At 39.1% G+C, this 21,270-nt stretch overlaps 1 protein-coding gene across 5 annotated transcripts; it reads left to right on the top strand.

The window, feature by feature from the left end:
* Positions 1–1,641: 1,641 nt before the first annotated feature.
* frmd4bb (FERM domain containing 4Bb) lies at positions 1,642–21,185 on the top strand. Of its 5 annotated transcripts, none has more exons than XM_063465126.1 (24): positions 1,642–1,805; positions 9,166–9,231; positions 10,001–10,095; positions 10,220–10,312; positions 10,568–10,652; positions 11,000–11,056; positions 11,148–11,170; positions 11,951–12,034; positions 12,721–12,786; positions 13,055–13,112; positions 13,198–13,284; positions 14,700–14,776; positions 14,994–15,132; positions 15,205–15,346; positions 15,598–15,731; positions 15,905–16,021; positions 16,637–16,865; positions 16,943–16,996; positions 17,093–17,240; positions 17,469–17,636; positions 17,849–18,633; positions 19,074–19,212; positions 19,510–19,629; positions 20,277–21,185. In XM_063465126.1, exons 2-23 carry the CDS (start codon positions 9,166–9,168, stop codon positions 19,625–19,627), a joined length of 2,964 nt encoding a protein of 987 aa, XP_063321196.1. In that variant the 5' UTR covers positions 1,642–1,805; the 3' UTR covers positions 19,628–19,629; positions 20,277–21,185. The 5 variants fall into 5 exon arrangements, with proteins under 5 accessions (XP_063321196.1, XP_063321200.1, XP_063321195.1 ...); XM_063465125.1 differs by lacking the exon at positions 1,642–1,805 and adding an exon at positions 8,022–8,114; XM_063465130.1 differs by lacking the exons at positions 1,642–1,805; positions 17,469–17,636 and adding an exon at positions 8,021–8,114.
* The last annotated feature ends 85 nt before the right edge of the window (positions 21,186–21,270 follow it).

Here is a 21,270-nt window from a genome sequence, read left to right as displayed (position 1 = left end):
TTTATGAAAACTGAATGGCAGTTAAACACAGTCGTGCATAAGATTTGATGGACACCCCTTAAGTAAATATTGTGTTTTCATTGTTCAGTGAAAATGATGAAGACTGATAACTTGGAGAATACTTCCTGTGAGCAGTTTTAATGAGTATTTTTGGGGTTCATTAACTGAATTGCAGTTGCTACATGCTAGTTGCTACCAACAAAAAAAGAAGCTGTCTTAATAAGTATCCCGATTCCTGGAATAAATTACAACCACAGCTTGCCAGTGATGATAGAATAATTTCTAATGAGGGTAATGAGGGAATCCTACTCTTTTGTTTATAAGAGCATTTTTCCTGTAAGGAGGAGACTCATTGGGCAGATGGTTTTGGGGGATCTTAATGAGATACTTATTCATGTCTGATGTCAGAAATCCAAGAGCATGGGGGTGGGGATACCTCGCCGTGCTGGCAGGCAACGGCATTTACAGCAGATTGCAGTGACACTAGTGTTTTTGTTTTTGGCTAGGGGTCTAGGGTCAATGAAAAAGCAAAACAAAACAAAATAAAACAAAAGACAAACCCAAACCAAACAACAATTTGTTAGTTTATGTCAATGAGCTTCCTTTGAGAAAACTGAATGCTAGATGTGACTTTGGTGCCTGTTTCCTTTGAAGAATTACCAGATGAGCCAGAGTAAAGGCAGTAATGAATATTTTAGGAGCATCGTCACTCCGGAACAGAAATGAATAGCACATGTGAAACACACACCAACAATCTGGTTGAGCAGTCCTGTGTCTTCTATGTTACACAGGTCCAAAATGTGTGAAGCGCTAAACAATTATATTACAAAAAAAATTTGCTTCTGTGAATATTTTTAAGACTAAGATCAACTTGTGGTGTATGGAACAGCTGTAAGTATATTTGATGTCAAAGCACTTAAATATCAAACTGATCTTTATCAAGAAGTGACCCTGAATATGGCAAGTAAAGGGAAAAAATATATCCAGTCATATATTCAGTTAAACATATTTATAGTAAATCTATTTAAAAACAATTAATCAAGCTTAAAACATAACTAAAATAGTTACTGGTGAATGGTTTGTTACAATTTCTTTTGGTATTGGTTTTGATTTTGTTCATTTTATTGATCATATTATTGATGTATTCGTATCAATAAAGACTTGCTAGTCGCACTGTGTATTTTTTTTTGATCGATCTCAAGAAGGTGTTGAGAATAACTAATGAGAATTCAACAATTTGATAAAATAGGACCTATCTGAACAATATACTTCCGCTTGTGAAGAATGTAGAAATTTTGAAGATAAAAATTCAAAGATGTTCGAAGATCATTTTAATTAAGGGCTACCACGACAAAATATAAACACATATGTATGTAGAACACTGTGTGTTTGTTGGGGTTTTCATGATATGAAATCAAGCATAAATTTATAGGGTTCTGGAAGAGAAAGCAACAGAAAGCCAGTCTCTCGGTTGCTCTTCATTGTTATGGGGATCCAGTGTGAACCAGGCCGGCCGGCATCTGCTGGATGAGAGAGAAGGAGGGGGGCAGAGCAAGGGAGGGAGGGTGGAGATGCTGGGCTTGTTCACATAATAGCCGGCGGGTGAAGGCGTGGTAACTGTGGCTCGATACGAGGCGTGTGTGCGCTACAGTATCCTAGTACCGGAGAATGAACATGGACAGCGGCTGCACGGCGGCTCTCCTCCCTGGTAAAAGCGGCCGTGGAGAAAGCTGAACGAAGCGGATCAATATGCAGGGGAAGCCTCACGTTATCAATACCAAAAGCAGGATATAAGGAGTGCAAAGGTAAGGCGATATGTGGTGCGGTGGGGCAGATTGAACCAGCGTCAATGAGCTGTGAGGAGACAAAAGTAGACTGAGTCATGCCTGCATGTGATGTGAGGAGGGAGCATCAATGAAAATTACAACAGCATGGGTTTGGCTCTCAGCCGCGACTGGTGTGTTTCCTCAGTAAAAGAGGGTGTAGTTTTTTTTCCCTTTTTTGACACATTAAGCTAATCATGGGGCTCAGGTGGAAACCACCCATGTACAGTAGCCTACAGTAGCACATTCATTGTTCTCCCTGCATAGAGGAAACTGGCACCGGTGGGCTTGTCTCATTATTGGGTACTGTGGGCCATATAGGCTGCTGATTGTAGAGGATAAGACGATGTGAAATGAGATCGTCAGATGCATGTTTAAGTTTTAAAAAGTAATTTATTGGCCGCTGGACTGAATGAATGCATCATGCAGAAACCTATAGCACACTGATTTAGGGAGTGTGACTTGGTGAATAAAAAATCCTGGATGAATCATCATTTTACCCAGAACAGCAGCAAATCATGCTTGACCAAAGCAATTATCATTATTTGGTTTTCTCATGTATAATTATCTATTCTCCTGCACATGTGTTACAAGGAGAAAATTTAGCGTGGATTAACAAGGACAATAGGCGGTTTGCTACAGTTTTATTTCAAGTATAAGCCGAGATATCTTCCTTGACGCCTCCATGTTACCTTCGAACTTTGTTCTTCTTTTGACTCAAACACTCTGGCTGGAAGATAAGTACAGCTAAACTTGACATTGACCTGCAGATGCTATGTCAGAGGTGAAGGAAGAGATGCGTGTATGGGCGTATTTAAAGCTTCAAGCAGTGTAAACAGGAATTGTTGTTGTAATGGTTGTCTGTATGACACACATGTCCAGCATGAAGCTTTGTTGCTTTTCCTATTTGCTGAAGAGGAAATCCTGAGTCGTTTATCACCAAAGTTGGTGGGGTTTGTGCATTTTGAACAACTATTTGAAAGGTAAAAGTGTCATAAGATGTCTGTAAAAACCGACCTGTTTTCTCACATCCTTCTAACTTGTTACTTAGTATGAGAGCCCAATGTGGATGAGATGCTCTTTTCTGCGTTTAATGCTACTAAAAATGTCTCAGCACTCAGTTGGCAGCCTTCCATTTAAGAATCATAGCCTCCTGAGACAGCCTGAGAAATGTGCTAAAGACAAAGTGGGAGAGACCTATTTTTGGATGGGCCTTAATCTTATATTGATATGCTTAACACAGATGGACCAAATTTGATAGATTTAATATAGTAAAGTATAGAGCAGCAAAATGATACAGGTCAGCAGGTGAGGTTTTGGGACTTAGTTTGTCCTATGAATAAGTGCAGATGGATTAATAGATTTATAAACAAAAAAAATCTTCTCATCCTTGCCATACTGTGCCATTAATTTGAGATAAAGGTAACAAAACACAGTCTGATTGCATGTCAGCCCACGTTGCTGTTATATGGTGATCTTCAAAGGGTTACTTTTTTATCCAGATCATTGAAAGTTGGTCATGTTCCATTTTCTCCACCCATGCATGTCTGTGCCTCTGTGCCACATTCCCGTGCTCTGCAGAAAGTCACTGCAGTAGTTTGCAAAAGAAAAGCTCTGCAGTTTGAGATACCAGTGTTGTCAGTGGGGACAGCCTCAAACGAGGGCAAATATAGGAAAACTCACCAATGTTCACCGCTCACAAGCTAGTCTTTGCTTTTTCGGACAGTCTGTTATGATCTATCTTAAACGCAGAACTGAATTTCTGCATTCCGATAGTTTTTATGATATCTGTAACCTGAATATGCAAACTATGATTAGGAAAAGTGTAGAGCTTTTCAAACCTTGTGACAAACAAATGAATTTACAAGATAAAGGGCACAAACTAAAAACACTATCTCAAAATGGTAATATTGCTTCGTTATCTTCATTTGACATTTACATAGCAAGATATTTCAACAGACACTTGACAGATTGCATTTAAATGTAGGGTTTCTAATTATTTTGGTGGCCTTCTGATCTTTTCTCTGACACCTACATAAAGTAACGAGCTCAGATTTTAAGCCAGAAATATCCACACTCTTTTATTTCTAATGAAGCTCTTTTGATGTCTCTTGTCTATGTCTATGTGTCCCTGTAGTGCTTTACTGCACTAATTTCCTGCATTCTGGTGAAATATTAGACACCAATATGTACCATTTCTGGATTACGTTATGATCCAAATGGCCTTATGTCTGTATAGAAAAATAATTTTGCTTATACTGGAGTATAACACTGATATTAGACCAGAAAGACAAATGAGATAATGTAGATTCATAAGCCTAAGTAAGTTTAACTAAAGCCTAAGCAGTGATACAGATGGCAGTATGTTTCTGTCCTAGTGTTTATTAGATAGACTGGTGCAGGCATTCATACACCTATTAATATGAGTTGTTCACTTTGCTCCAGCTGTTTTTTTCTTTTATGAGCAAATACATGCAAAATAGTATTACATATGTATTCATATATACGACTTTCTTATCTACTTGTTTTGTATTGGTTAGTAAATCTGAGTATGGTACCTACTAGGCATCTGCTTATGGGATGTGTTTATTTAGGTGACTCTTTTAGTTCAGCTGCAAAGAGCTTTCAGAAAACGACTTGTACACTTATAGTTTTGTTAAAATACAACAAAAATATGTTTAATGCAGACGTATTGATATGTTCAATGATTGTTGTGGGGTTTCGGTTATGATTTCAAGCACATCGAGCTAGGTTTCAGTTATATTTTACTCATGCACCATCAATTGAAATGCAAATGCTGTCTCCTTTTGAAATTATATAGCTTTTCTTCTTTTTAATAGACACAGTCATAATTAGTCAAAATCAGTTCTTGCAATAGGAGATGGAACAAAATTTCAAGCACTCTGAGCTCTGAAGAGCTTATGAAAGGACAGGACCCGAAACTAAGATTATCCTGGATGTTTAGTATGTTAGTTAGCTTTTCTGCTGGCAGCTTTACCCTACTGCAAAGAATGCTGCTACTTGTAAAAATGCCAAAAAATATATATATATCACAGTCTCCTTCTGTAGACGTCCTTTATGGGTTGGAAATAGAAATTCATGCTGCATGATGACATCATTCACATGAATCTGTCCCCTGTGATGCAGCCCGTCCTTGTTGTATCAAAGACATGCTGTGTCATAAAAAATAAAACAGATATTTATCCCAGGTTTTAATAGATCCATAATATCATGAGCCCTATTGTGTTCTTGAATTTCCCAGATATCACAAACAGCCAGACAGGTTCTCTTTGTGAGAAGACGTACACAGATACCATTTGACCACTGACAGCATGAGTCATGGTGAGATATCAGATGAGGAGATAATCCTTTGCTGTATGCTTCGGCCCACTGCCTCTATAACCAGGGTTCACTGGTCTGTGCTTGGACCTCCATTTTTTTTGACTGATATAAATACTCATTAAAAATCCTGTCAGGTTTGTTTCTTTAGGAGAGTTCAGAGAATACCAAAACAAATGATTCCAGTGATGTATTTTTAATCATTTAATTTATCCATTTCTATTTCAGACAGTCTCTGAAGTCATCAAGGGTCATCAACAAGAGTACTTCACAGATTTAGTATATAACACTATCATATAACAACAGATAACTTTCTCACTGACACCTACATAACCCAACTGCTGGTTCTGTTAAAGATCGAAGTATGGCATGCTGGCAGTGGGCTAAAGGAGCCCAGAGTAAAGACAAGAAGTGGGCTACAGATGTTTGGTCACTTCTATTGAACTCCACCCCCCCAGATTCTCTTCCCTTTCAGACTTGTAATCTTCAGTCCCAGACGATGCTGATTCAAGTCACATCAGTGGAAGACATTTATCCGACTTCACACACAGCTCTCTAGAGCCATAGTAGGCTTTACTTTTTTTCCCTATATATGCCATAGCATTCCCCAAGTCCCGTAAATGGAGATTATCTGTAAAGTCAGTAGAGTTCTAAGCTGTAGCTGCAGAAAATGATCTGATGATCGTACATCGTCATAGCATTACAGAGGAACTGTAAGATCTCTTGAATTCAAAACACTGAAGTTAGTGAGTTTCTCTTTGCTGCTACATTGTATTGGATGTCACATCCTGTTTGTAGCCACTTGAATTCACAGGCAGATTTCATTTTTGTTCCTTTAGGCTTCATGTGTCTGTACCTGTACCTGTAATTGTATTTTGGAGTTCATAAGTTTTTTTTCCTATGTTTATATGCAACACATATGAAGTAAAATAGTTTGGAAAATATGCACATAGTATAATAATTTCTGTCAATTTACAATCGTACCAGGTGGCTTCATGTAAACACAGACACTTGTGTGTGATACCAACCTTCATCAATAATGCATGAAGACAGGAAACTAAGATAAGATGTGCTGGAGTCTGGACATGACATTTAACCAGTGTGATGTATTAAATACTGACAGCCAGTTTGCTCAGGAGACAGAGAAATTCTCCTGTTGGCTATTGTACAACTTTCAAGCTTGACATTTTCACTGTCGAGTATATAAGACAAAAATTAACAGCATTTATTTTCAGTTTCTCATTACCAGAAGGAGCTACATCTCATCATCTGTATGTCTTGCCGCAACATACATGGGTAGTCTTTGTTAACAGTTGTAGCAGCATATAAGACGGAGGCCACATCTGCACCATCTCCAAGTCTCTGCTGGGACATTTCATTGTAGCACGCATACATCTGAAAAGCTGCCTTTATACCAACCTCAGGCTCCCAGACTAAAGCAAAACCTGCAGCCTGCGGCACCATACTCAGCCAGTGCCTGTCCAGTCTCTAGAGAGACAAACAAAAAGACTGACAGCTCTTTGATGTCCGTCTGCCATGCCTATTTTTACACAACGGTTCAGTGCTTGCCTTAGCACCACGGGGTTCAAGGTTGCCCTTTTATTTGATTTTATTCACTGAATGGGTTACGTTTGGTTGACCTCATAGAACTGTCTGCTGGCTCATAATAATGTATACATTACAGCATAAATGTCAGATGAAGGTTTGTGCATATAGTTATTTCATAACCATTGGTTTGAAATCACAATCCTCGCTGTATCTCAGTTGTGTTTAACTCTCTGAAAAACTGAAGGGTTATCTGGGATTGCTGGGTCGGATTTAAATAACAGTCCTTGTACTGATTACAGCTTTCAGATGATTAATGGTGTAGATTCCTAAAAATAATCAATCCTCCACCCAGTCACTTCATTTATATTCCATAATAAGTGTATGCCATCCCAAATGAATCTGACTCTCAGCTGCTCATCTAATAACTGCTCATAAAAATTCCTCCGTGAAGCATGGCTGTTTAAGAAGCTGTTTTCTACTTATAAACTTCTTCACATTAAGCCATGATATTTCTTGCACCCTCTAGTGGTCAGTGCCTTTACTGTACATGTCAGCATACAGTAATGTCATGCTTATTACAAAGTGCGTGACCCCCCCAGTATGATATAGCCACAACTTAATAAAGCTTCGATCAATGCAATAATCCCCTCATGGCTGTCACAAGCCGCACACTCCAAATTAATTGGATTTATCGAATGTGCACTTTTACTTCAAGCCATGAAAGACAATTTATGAAAGTCACATTATTCAGGGGCTGGAATTGGCAAAGCAGTCTTTAAAAGACTAATTTAATGAAGTGACTTGGTGTATGCTTGTCATTCAGAAATCAAGGCACTTTTTTGGGGGTCTTATGAGAAAAAAGCATCCAGAGGAATGAGAAAGAATGTAAAGGAGAAACTGCACTTTGGGGGAATTTCTCCTGCTTCTATTGGCAGATAACGTCTCTCAGTTACAATGTAGTGGAGAAGGATGCAGGAGAAACCTGATATCTAGATTCAAACCCCTTCGGGTAACAGACACACTGCTGAAATAACAATAATATAAAAGTAAATTAGTCTGACTTAACAGACGATATAGACGTGGTTAACCGCTTATAGTTCTTGTGTGACCCATTTTGTTCGTATTAAGAACCAGAGCGTACTAAACTGTGGTCAGCCATCTGACTCAGCCTTCCCCCCCTTAGGTCAGCTGTTGATTTCACACTCTATAAGCCCACAGTAGAGGCCTGGCTCCTCACTCAAATAACCTATGGAACAAGTTGCTGTTTAGACCTGATGATCTGCTGCTGATGCTCAGTCAGAGCCAACAATTTCATGGTCTGGATCCACGAGAAGAAACGTATTAAAGATGATATCTAGTCAGGGATGCATCCACACCTGCACTCTCCCTGGAGAGGTTTACCAGGTACAGCAGCTGCGTGTTTTGCTACAAATGTTAGAAGTTGCGATCAGCCTCATTCTGTCAAACAAGGAGGCCACTGGATCTATCTAGTGTACCTTTTTCAGTTTCTGAGGAGGTTTTGTTGAAAAACTGGTTAACCTCAATCTGTCATTTTTGTGTTGTTTTTAATTTATCAAATGTACAGTGCTTTCAGTGTTTCCTGGTCCAGGTCAGTCTAACTTTATCTTTACAAAAAGGGTGGTTTTTTTTGAAGCGCAAAAATGCTATTAAGTCAAAATATGATATGAAGTTGAATTAGTTTTGCTATGATTTGCTATGAACACATTTTTGCTGTTTGGAACTTGATTTTACTCTTTTGGCAAAAAGGTAGAAAATTAATTACAGTGGAAGAATAAGTCATTTTTTATTTGCTGTCAAGATGGTAAAAAAATGTAATTAGATTTAATTTGAAATCTTTATAATTATCCAAGAATGTATCAAACCATCATTCAGAGAAAATGCCCTGTCGGACTTTTACTCTAATATATATTTTATTTAAGAGTTAAATTAGTGTTGTATAAGCTTGACGTAAAGAAGTAATGTGTGAGATTTTGTAAATTTTCTGTGCAAAATCTGAACCTGTAAAGTAATTATAAAACAGAATTTGATCTTGGTAACAAAGCAACAAGAAATAAAAATACTCATAAAATGATTTTGTTGGAAAAGCTGTGCGACTAAATGCAAAATGTGAAAGGTTCAAAATGTAGGGACTTCAAATCCCTCCTTTGGTTACTATGGCAACAAATACTTGACACAATGGTTTTATTGTAACAAACAACGTCAGTGTCATGGTTTTCTTTTTTTTTCCTTGAGACGGATCATTGTGCTTACTACCTTGGCTTTTGCTCACTTTGTCTTTTGTAAATACGTTAACTGTTAAATGCCAGATGCCATCATGGTAAAAAACAAAAAAACAAAAATTCTACTAACACATGAATATCTTGATATAACTGTCTCTTGTGTTTATGAAAAGCTTTCACAGACCTTGAACTTCCTCTTTTATTTCCCCCTACAGATGACTGAGGGCAAACTGTGCCAAGTGCACTTATTGGATGACAGGAAGCTAGAGCTGCTGGTTCAGGTACAAAAAACTAAAATCAATAGTTTTTGTAATAATTAAAATGGATCCAAGAATTCTGTGATTTTTATGCATAATGTTAAAAGGACTTTGGGTAATCACCTATGCTTACTGCAGTTCCTATTAGCTCACTGAAGTGCTTCATCATCTTAACGTAGTGAGAAGAAGCTGAACATAATGAAGCATTTAGCAGCTGAAAAGCTGAATATTTTTCTCCTACGCTTGTGAAGCTAAAAACTGAAATAGTGTTGAAGGGAATGACAAGTGGACTTATATAGTACAGGTGGCCCAAAAGAGTCACAACTGTCAACTAAAGTTTTCCTTAAAAAGTAATGACATATCAAAGGTGTGTTCACAACTTATTTTCCGCTGCCCCCAAGTGGACAAACTCCAATTTATTGCATGTTCCCTGAGCAGTTGGACTCCCTCTTTAGCTAAATAACCTAGGTGTCTGTACTGTGAAAACATCCAGGGCATAGCAAATGCAGGGTTCCTCAGGATTGTGGTTTGATACCCAGGTCTGGATGTCAGTGTCCTTATGAAATTGTGTGTGAACCACTATGAGTGGTCAGTAAGACCAAGAAGGTGCCATATAAACGCTGTCTATTTACCATCAAATAGTATATTGTCTCATCAGCACTATACTTTTCTCTGTGTACCCATTTCCAACAGACTTTTCAATTAATTAAGTGTATCTTTGACACACTGACTTTTAAAAATTGTGTATAATTTTGATTAAAGTAGTTGTTTATATCTACGACTTCCTTCTCAGCCGAAGCTTCTGTCTTATGAACTCCTTGACTTGGTTTCCTCCCACTTCAACCTCAAAGAGAAGGAATTTTTTGGTCTGGCCTTTTTTGATGACAAGTATGTAAATTGCAGTGTTTATTTTTTTTCAGTGATATGGATATTTTTACATGTGTGCAAGTGTATGTTGGCAGATGATTACAAAGGGCAGCTTTCTGATGTTACAGTTTGTTTACTTTTGCAGTGGCCAGTGTAAGTGGTTGCAGATGGACCGCAGAGTCCTTGATCACGACTTTTCAAAGAAGCCCGGGCCCATTGCCCTGAATTTCTTGGTCAGGTAAGAAATTCTTGTTTCATGCAGAACCCAGGTTCTCCAGCAGGGTGCAGTACTTTGTTAACGTTGCGTTTTATAGTTTAGTCAAGAAACTATCCAGAGATTTTTATAGAACTCATTTGTGACAATGCTGATGGTATAAATCAGTGTTTGGAAAGTCTTTGACTGTCTTTTATGGGGTTTTTTTGGGGGGGTGGGGTTCACCCAAACCTAGTTCTAATCTTAATGTGTGTATGCATTTGATTTCACCCTTCATAGGTTTTATGTGGAAAACATAACACAACTTAAAGATATCATAACAGTGGAGCTGTTCTACCTGAATGCCAAATCTGCTGTCTACAGTGTAAGTGCTTTCTCTTATTTTTACTCGATTTTGAAACAATGCAAAATGATCCTGCTACACCGGGTTTTTTTTTTCATCACAGCTTGTGATGATTCATTGTCTCTGGACCCTCAGCTCAGCAGACAATAGCTGCAGGGCACACTTTTCTTACTCTGCTAGCTGGAATGTAAAACAGACAGCGTAAGAGAGTAGGATAATACAGGGGTTGATTTGGAGAATAAGCAGAGGTTACAGTAGGGCAACGCAGAGCAGATTCTATGTTTGGATCTGGAAAGCTTTCTCTCCACAGGCTTCCACTTCTGAATCATATTTATTTTTTTATTTTGTTTGTCTATTATGTCTCTCAGGGGATTATTGAAGTGGAAAGTGATAACGTCTTCAAATTAGCTGCAAATGCCTTGCAGGTTAGTGCTTTTAATAGCCTCGTAAACATGCATTAATTGCCACATCTAAAAGCATGCCATCTAATAAGATATATGTTCTGTTCATCACCAGGAGGCTAAAGGAGACTATACAAGGTAAGAGCATCATCATCAGCTGGTTAAGAAGTATTTAACAGCAGCAGGAGGAGTTAATAGTAAGCTCTTAGCGAAGACATTCAATAGGTCACTTGTTTCTCCAGTGCAGACAACAAAAATCAATAGCAGTGTTATGTGAGGCTCACCACATAGTGCTGAGCAGCTAGCACCAGGCAACTAATGAATCTCAGAGTGCTGATAGAAGCTAAGTATTGCAGAGTAGATACACCTTTACAATGTACACAGTAACGGATAGCTGTGTTTAACTGTGGTGGCTTTTGCTATTATACTTGGTGCTTTCAGAGGTAATACTGCATGTTATTGTGCATGTTGGCACTGGTTTTGGTCAGCTGATGAAGTATGATGGTGTAGAAATATTTCTTCATTTCAGTATGTTCTGTATTATAGTTGCTGCTAAGGCCACAGCTGCTTCTGAGGACACAGTGGTTATATGTTCACTATTTCCTCTGGGATTTAGGGTGGCTTTAACTTTTAGGGCAAATTTCATACTCACTTTAAAATCTTGACATGGCAAGTATTCTCTAGGTTGATCCCAATATATTTAGAGCCAGTTTGAAATTTTGCTTTGTAGATTTAAAGAAATGATATATATAAATATCACCAAAAAACCCCCAAAAAACTAAAACACCAACGCTTTCAGATCCTGTACTAGAATAAAAGTGATACAGTGAGAGGTGTTAGGAAGATTCACTACTACTTATGTCAAGATTTTTAAATCAACTTCCAAAACAGTTACATTTTTCTTCTTTTCCGTTTTAGTGATGAAAACACTCGAGCTGATTTGAAGAAACTACCTACTCTTCCCACCAAAGTACTCAAGGAACACCCATCTCTTGCATACTGGTATGTTCACAGGAAATCATGTTTTTACATTCAGCAAAAAGTGCATAAAGCCCGTAAACAGAGAAAATACTGTAAGACATTAGTAAAATAAAAGTTTACAGGTAATAAAAGGGGACTTATGCTAATTCCCAGCTTCATATTCTCATTTTGGACTCTACCTTTGCATGATCCTTGTATACATTATACTGGGCCTATATGGACACTACTGGGTCATCCTTATGTCTGAAAAAATCAATTTTAGCTCCTCTCTGTTTAAGGTCTTCTTTCCTTTAAGCAAGCTTTCTTCTGATTGGCTACCCCTCACAAACAGAAGAACAGCAGTTGGGCGGGGCTCCAGTGTTCTCAGCCAGAGCTGTGCGCCTGAAATGACCATATTATGGATATCTGCTGTAACTTATGTCATATAGAGCCACAGCCAAAAGTCTGAAACTGTGTTTATGTATGCTAATATATAGCATATAATATACATGCCAACACTGTTAAATACAAGCATCCAATATGGAACATGATAATAAACATAATAGCTCTCCTTTAATTAAATTGAATGTGTAAAGAAACTTGTAGAATACCATATATACTCGTCTTTTAACAATCAGTTGATCAATTAAATTAAAACAATTTGTTTACACCTCAATTTATCTTTCCCCGGCTAACTATATTGCCTTCTCATTTATGCAACATTACAGTGAGGATCGAGTTATTGAATATTATAAGCAGCTGAAAGGTGTTTCTCGAGGACAGGCCATTGTGCAGTAAGTAATTAAATTGTGTTGCTACACGAGTAAGAGGAAGACAGTGAATCTTTTTAGGCTTTAAATTCATTAATCTTACTCTCACCTCCATTAGCCCTCTCCCCATCCCTTTCCCTCTCTGGCACGCCTTTTCTCATCATCTGATAGAAATCAATAGCTCCCCTTCAGTTGCAGCGAGATCACACTGATTCACTAAACAGAGATCAGATTCCCACATTTGAGATGTTCAAAAGCAGCTGGAAGTTTGAATAAATGTTTTTTGTTCCAGGTATTTGACGTTGGTGGAATCACTCCCAACGTATGGCGTCCATTATTATGAGGTTAAGGTAGGCCTTTTTGTGATTAATATGACATGACAGCTGTTGCACCTGGAACTGTGTCAGCCCTAGGAGCTCTGTTCTTGCCTTACAGGATAAACAGGGGATCCCATGGTGGCTTGGAATCAGCTATAAGGGCATTGGCCAGTATGATCTCCAGGATAAATTAAAACCTCGGAAGGTAAACACTCCCTGGAGCTCGATCTTTAAAATGGCTGCTGCTTTTTCTCTGCTCCACTAATCTGACTGTGAACATGATAGCACAAGGCATGTGTAAGGACTGCTGCTGTTGCACACGGTGTGTTAATTCACGCATCATCTGTTTCACTCGAGCAAAAGGCTGAGCTTCAGCTGCGCCAGACAAGGCTAGACTTGAAAAAAAAAGAGCAAACTCTCAGTGTTGATGAGGCTGTCACTTATCCTTAATGAGGTTAGTGAGTTTTGAATAACTCTCTGGAGAATCATGGAGACAGTGCGAACTTGCTTTTCCCGTTTCAGTGGTATTGTTTTAGCTTGTGGGTTGACAGGAGAAACACCCATATGAGTGATTTGTCAGCTATGTCTTCCACTAGGTGACTTCAGTACATCCCAGTGCAGCGGGATGCAGACATGCACCAAACTGCCATTACGATAGAATGTGAAGGTTCAGTGCAATTTGCATTAAATCACTAGCAATGCCTTCCTGTTAAACCTCTGTATCGCTCAACATGATGCAATCCATCGCTGCCTGATGCATTGCAAAATTGTGCAAGCTGACAGCTGCAGGGTGTGCTTTTGAGAGGGAAAGAGGGTGTCAGCTTGTGATGTCAAAGAAAGAAGGGGTTGGATTTGGGCGTTAGCCTGCATGTTCGCAGAATACCTGAGGAGACAAGTCAGGAACTGACAGGAAGACAGTACAAACTATGTTTTTGTATTGACAGCAAAGCCAGGGAAGACTTAATAACTTTACACACAGGACGTGTGAGGATCTATTATTCTGGTAAGGCTAAATACTACATGTCTTTGTCTTGCCAACTTTGAATGTATTTTATGACTTAAATATTTATCACCCTTTGAAATTATTTGGTTTACGCAAACCTGAGCGGACAAAACTCTGTGTAAGCTTTTGTTTGTGTCTCATTCGGATTTTGTCCAGACGTACAGTGAGTCAGAAACCTAAATGGATTGATCATATTAAGCTGTTGTCAGTGAGCACCTGGGTGATAGGGGGATGGAAATGATGAGTGTTTATATGACGACCCCTTATGGTATTCTTCTCTCTCCAACACCTGCATTATTGCAGACTTTGCATGCCAGGTAGACAAGACTTTAATCACAGTTCATGTTACAGTCTGGCTTTTTAATAACTGTGGGTGAAACAGACTTGAGAAAACACCTGCTCAACATAGTTTTTTTGATATTAGTCATGACCATCATGGTTATCGTGTTCTAGGTGTTTTTGGAAAAAGAAATACATGAAGAATTTTTTTCATATGAAGGTACAACTAGACATTACTCTGTGCATTATCCAAACATCCAAGGTGCTGTATTTCAGAGTGTGAACAACACATATGCTTTTCTCTCATTGGGAATGGTTTTTCGTGTTTTTACCACCAGCTGTACCAGTGGAAGCAGCTGGAAAACTTGTACTTCCGTGAGAAAAAGTTTGCCGTAGAAGTTAATGATCCACACAGGTGAGCAGCGGGGGATCCTCATGTAGAGATGCTTGTTGCTGTTCTTACAATGACCGTTTTTACAAGTTGATTATTATGTTGTTTTCATTTTTGTTTAGTTTCTAACACTGATATCATCCATCTTTAGAACATGTATCTAAAGAAATCATCATTTTTCACTGCAACTTTTAGTTTAACTGCGACAAAAAAAAAAGCATATTTTCCGTGGTTTGTTTAGGAGAGCAGTAACCAAACGAACCTTTGGGCAGACGGGGCTACTCATCCACACGTGGTATGCAAGCCATTCTTTAATCAAGACCATTTGGGTCATGGCTATTAGTCAGCACCAGTTCTACTTGGACAGAAAGCAAAGCAAAGTAAGTGTCAGCTATGAGTCACTGCACGTTTTTATTGCTCTTTGTTTTACATTGTTTTCTTCATTCTTGTAGGCTAAACTCGGAACAACAAGAAGTTTAGAGGAGATTGCAATGGACCTCACAGAGCATGGAGGGGCGAAAATAAACAGACTGGGTGATGTGGGCCTTAAGAATAACTTCATAACAGCCAGCAATGGTAGTCTGGTATCTACAGGTTGGTTATAATTATTTTATATAAGAAAGCACATTTCTGTGTAACTTGTTTGTATGGTTTTACATGTAAAACTGTAACTTCAGATCAGATTTATCGTCACAAAGAGCTATAAACATTCAGCTGAATGAGATTTAAAAAGAACAGGTGACACGTGAAGGAGTCACACAGTACACACGCCATGGGTGTGATTTTTATATTAATGGGTGTGGTAGGCTATGTTGGCAATTTCAGTTAGAATTCTATTTTTCCAGGTTCAGCAGACTCTGAAATGAGTGAAGAACAAAAGAAGGAAAAACTCGCTGAACTAAGAAAAAAGGAACAGGAGATTCAAGATATTTTGGCTAAGAAAACAAAAGAGCTGAAGAAGATCTGCCTGAGAGAGGCGGTGAGAAATCATTTTGTGCTACAGTTATATCGGTCTATTTTTTCTCAACCCCACATTCAATGTTTGGAACTCCTTTTAATAAACCGCTGCTCTGCCGCTGGTAGATTGATTGTTTCTGTTGTTGCACTCACCTCATCTAAGTGTCCAGAGGATTTGTTGTTTTGTGCTTTCAGGAGCTTACCGGCAAACTGCCAAAAGAGTATCCCCTTTCTTCAGGTGAAAGACCACCACAGGTCAGACGGCGAGTTGGCACTGCTTTCAAGTTAGATGACCTTTTTCCCTACAATGAGGTGCGTATTTAACTGCATTTTAAAGCATAAACAATTAGTGTATCTTTTTTAACACTAAAATTGTTTCACTTTTAGATTTTATTTTTTAGATTTCTAATAATGTCAGCAAATTGCACAAAAAGATCACACCAATATTAACTGAGTGAGGAACGCAGCTAAAGTCTGATGGAGCTTAAGCTTTTCCTTATAGCTCTTTTTTTTTTCTCTGCGTTTTTACAAACCCATCTCTGTGTTACGCGTTGCAGTGGGTGGCTCTGTTGTGGTGCTGCAAATACTTGATATCATATAAAATCTGAAGCTGAAAACAATGACTGCGTGTCACCACTATGAGCCAGCCTACTAAGACACAGATATTGTATTTTAGTCTATTCTATTATTTTTTTTAATGAAATTATAAAAAGGAAAACATCATCATCAGTCAGAGCATTACACCTGCAGTGTTGTTTTAAATAATAATTTTAATTAGGTTGACCTGATATGAAACTCTAATTAGATCTATTCTGTAACATGTTCAGTGAGCACATTATAATTTACTTACATGTACCTGCTGAATATCTGAATGCTTGCTCTCTATTTTTATCTCTGGTTATCACCTACGTTTTCTGATTTATGCAGGATCCCATCCTGAGAAACCTGGAGAGCAGATTTGCCCTTCAGCAGAAGATTGTGGAGGCGGCTAAGAAGCTCGCAAATGAACCAGAACTGTGCAAAACTGTTAAGAAGAAAAGAAGGAGAAACTGTTTGGATGCTATGCAGAAACTGCAACAGATAGAGGATGAGATGAACCAGTACAGAATCAAGAAGGGGAAAAAGCCCACACAACGGGCCTCAGTGATCATTGCAGGTACGTTGGAAGATATTTGTTGCTGAATGTGTTAGATCGAGTCACAGCAAGCACAAAGTTGTTTTCTTTTCCTGCAGATGAACTCGCTCGTTCAAACTGCAGCTCTCTGTCTAGTCTCCCGCTGGATGATGGTGAGTCAGACATCTACAACACAGGTGATGCTTTCTTATTATGACCAAACCCAGAAAAGAGGAGTGTCATTTTTTTGTCACTGTGTTTGTAATCAGATGATTCAGACAGTCTCAGTCAAAGGCCACGCTCACGGTCAGTCCAAGGATCCCCTCAACTAAGTCCAATGCGATCACTGGGAGCAGAATTTGATTTGGAGAGACAAGCATCTCCACGGGATAATCACCACAACAAGAACCACAACAGGTTGGAATTTTCTGTTCAAACTGTTTATTGCTTGTGTGAGTCGTAGAGTGGAATCTAATTTGTTTTACAGCCTTATATTTTATTTAAAGCTGTTTTCAGAATGAGCAGATGACATCATGCATCGGCAGAGCCCATAGTATTTGTTGTGTCATGTTTGCCTCATTCCTTTCCTCACATTTTTTTACTTCCTTTTTTTTTAAATCCTGTTTTGATACTGCACCCATTTAGATTAGCTGTTGATGGCCAGGAGGCTTCCAATTACTACCAGAATCCAAGAGAGGTCTCCTCCACCCACAGTAGTCCCTATAAAACCCTTCCCAGACCTCCTAGAGATCCTCGCAGCATGCCTCCCACCCCGGTTATGACCCGCAATGCCTACAGCAGCAGTCAGCTCAGGTGTGATCTTTGTTCCCCTGCCCTGCCAAGCCAGTGTTTATCCTTCTTTATTTTATTTAATCAAACCCTTGCTTCTCTTAATACCCTAACCTTCCACCATGCTTTCACATAAAACCTTAACTTTTATTTTAACACCTAAATCCAAAAATAATATCCCGTATCTTAATCGTGATCTTCTCAAAGACACTTTGAAATTGGTGTCATTTTCCCAGGTTGGAGGGATCTCCTCATTGCTTCAGGCACCGCAGTGGAAGTCTGGAGTCTCAGCCTCGGCTGAGAAAAGACAGAGATTCAGAGAAGCCCGTCTTTATCTTGTCACCAGCCCACCGCAGCAACAGCACAGAGGTATTAGAAGATTGCTCCTCTTACACGAGCCAGTCAAGTCTGGACTACTGCGGGGCTGCCAACTCCCACTACAGTACACTGGACTCCCGTACCTCAACCATGCATCGTCTTCACAGAAAAGTAGAAGTGTATGGTAATACTGGGAGCATGCCAAACTTGGTCCAGCACCATTCTGGTTGTAATTATTCATGTGAGGCCTCACCACACTATGCACCCAGTGCCTACTATGTTGCCGGCTACCCCTGTCCGGACATGGAGCCTTATGCTAATGGTGCCTATGTATATGAGAATGAAGTCGAAGGCCACTACAACGTCAACCCATCCTACCAAATGAATGGGTATCACGGACATGACAGATTCAGGCACTACAGCAGTGATGGGACGGATAATCTTTCTCAGAATCCGTATGCAACAGTGAGGCCACCACGGACCAGAGAGGGGCCTAGAAATGAGCTCTTGGCCAAGAACATGCAGAAGGCCCTGGTTGCAGAGCACCTGAGAGGCTGGTACCACCGAAACAGAGGCCACAGGGAAGGAGGGAGGGGATTACTGGCTGGATATGACTTTGACAGTGGCTCTCAGCTCAGCTTGGGATATCAGACCATGCCGGCGGCCTTCAGCCACTCGAGCCGAGCCACCTCTTTCTCTTCAGGTACAGTCAAACGCATTAGCGTGAGGGGAACTGTCAATAATACAATAAAAATCAAAATCAATGTTTGTAATTTAGGGAAACATTAGGCTGCTGTTCAGGTTTAATAACATGAAAAAAATCATAATTACAAGTTAATTGGTCATGTTCTATAGTATCACTGATGTTAGGATGTGTAGGCTGCTTTCCTACTCACAGGATTTTTATTTATGTGTTGTTTGTGTATATTTGAGGGGTTTCATTTATTCTATCACAGGGTTTTCTAGGCTGCCATGTGAGAAATAGACCCAGTTTCTGGGTTTAAAGATATACATTCATAAACTAACAAAGTAATAAGTATCACATAGTATTTTGTGTGAGAGTAATACTATAGTTTTTGAGGCTTTTGAGACATTGTGCACTCCAGCGTTATTTGAGTGTTCATGCTTTTCTCTTCTTTTCAGTTTCCTCAGCAGAGAGCACAGGGAACTGGCGCAACCAGCTGGCAGTCGGCCTGACAGAGTTTGATGCACCTGACACACCTCAGTACCCTCATCCTGGAGCTTCAGCATCCCTGTACAACCGCAGTCCCACACATAACAGGTGAGTTCTTCGGTTCACTGAATCTCCACACTGAGGCTGTGGTTATAAATAAAGTCAATAAGTTGCAGTCAGACAGTCATAATCATTGGATTAAACTAAAATGCTGATTGTTACTTTCTTAACAAAATGGTAGGCGGGTACCCTGCCGCTCCTCTACATCTGGATGATACATGTATTTTTCTGCATTCTTTTGCTTTTCTTTTAAAGAGCGGTTTTATTTTATGATTGTATTCTGCCAGCGTGATCTGTTCTCCTTCCTCTCGTTACTTGGCTTATGCTCTACGCTCATGTGTGCAGAAATTCTCCAGAAAACAAAGAGTCTGACACAATGCTCCAAAAATGTGAGTCAGTAGATGTGGTTGGCGCTGAGGCCACTAGTGCAGCTGAACCATCAGACAACCTTTCTAGCACTTAAGGGTGAGACCAAACACAGCGGGCCACTTTGTGTCGTGTTGCCAGTCGTCTCCATTCCGACATCCCGCCGTCATCCGTGTTATTCGTGTACAGCTCATTCATATCATCTATTTTTTTTACACTGTGTTTTGCTGTTTTTGAGGCTCCATTTTTTCAAAAATGCATCAGTCATCATAATCAAGGCCATGCACCTAATATACAAGGCAAAGACTTAGAAGGATTATTACTTGTTTAGAAAGTACACTTTGTTTGCATACTAAAACTACCCGAATGCAGAAAACGGAAATTCAGTCTTTTTGTAGCAGTGAAGGAAACTCGGGAGATAAAAGCTTAGCAAGCCTTATTAAGATGAGATTATGAACATCTGAAAGGCAGTCCATCCTAACAGCTGAGATATTTAAGTCTGGACAAAAGTGACCAAACAACCAATACTGTCCCTCCTAAAGTTATATTGCCAGAGTGAAAAGGCCTTGCCATTTACTCTATAAAACCCTGGTCATGTTGTATGCCTTCAAAAATATGGTGGACTTTAAAGTGCAATGTATTTCCATTTCCATCCATCAGCTTTATTTAAAATGTCAGCCTTGTTTCTTGTTCTCAAATAACTACTACAGTGGATCTTACCTAGTCTTGTGTTATTGCCTGTACAGATTTTACCTTGATGGGAGCTACATGAGCATCCACTGAAGAGGACCAAACCAAACTGTGGCACAAATAAAGCCATAGCCAGCAGCACATGAAGGGAATGGAGTGGAAACGCAGGCTTTACACAAATGTTTTTGGCTGCCATAACCTCGTCTTTGAAGGTGTTTTCTCGTTTTGGTTTTGGCAGAGAGGTGTACACCGTCCTCATGTTATCGTAATCTCTAAACACAGTGATGACACTCTTGAATGATTTTCCCATGTGCCTTGGATTGGATGAATTGTACAGGCAGATGAGAATGTGTCAAGAAACTTTAAAATGTTGCACAACCACACTGGATTCAAACCGTACTGTGTATTAAAAGATAACAAAGCTAACAAACGTGTTTTTACTCAATCCACCACCATGTATTTTAACAGAAACTAGCTACTGCCTTATACAAATCAGTAGGTTATAGAATAAAAACAAAAAACAATTGCCACTTTTCTCTCATGATAAATGATAAAACTCATCTTAAATATAACATCGAGATTGAAGGCAAAGCTTGAGCATGTTTACAAGTGTGACATGACAAAAGCTGGGTTAATCATCATTAGAACAGGCTGTGTATTTAATGACGCTCCATTTCTTCATTTCTTTAAACTTTAAATCAGAATGTATCATGTCAATATTGTTTATAGAACCATTAGTCTTTGTTAGTGCTGTATTGTGTTTTAAAATGCATGGTGAGAAAATAGATTTTTTGGATTAAAAAAACGCAAACAAAAACAAAGTTCAGACTTTTTTATATTAACAGAAGACCACTGCCATAAAACATATCCATTTCTCATTGTTTTCTCACACATTTGTACAGTCAGTGTGTAGTTACATGTTGTTAGATGTTGTCATAAAATATTTTCCACTCAAATAAAAGGTGAATAAACATATGTGTGACACAAATATGCCTGCTGTCACTTTCTTTGTGAAGCTTGCACAGTTCTTAATGGTTGAGTTCTGCTAAG

This window comes from Pelmatolapia mariae, linkage group LG20 (assembly GCF_036321145.2).
Source record: "Pelmatolapia mariae isolate MD_Pm_ZW linkage group LG20, Pm_UMD_F_2, whole genome shotgun sequence".
In the NCBI taxonomy this organism is placed as follows: domain Eukaryota; kingdom Metazoa; phylum Chordata; class Actinopteri; order Cichliformes; family Cichlidae; genus Pelmatolapia; species Pelmatolapia mariae.
The sequence above is the reverse complement of the archived record's forward strand: the minus strand, read 5'-3'. Positions and strand labels throughout refer to the sequence as shown.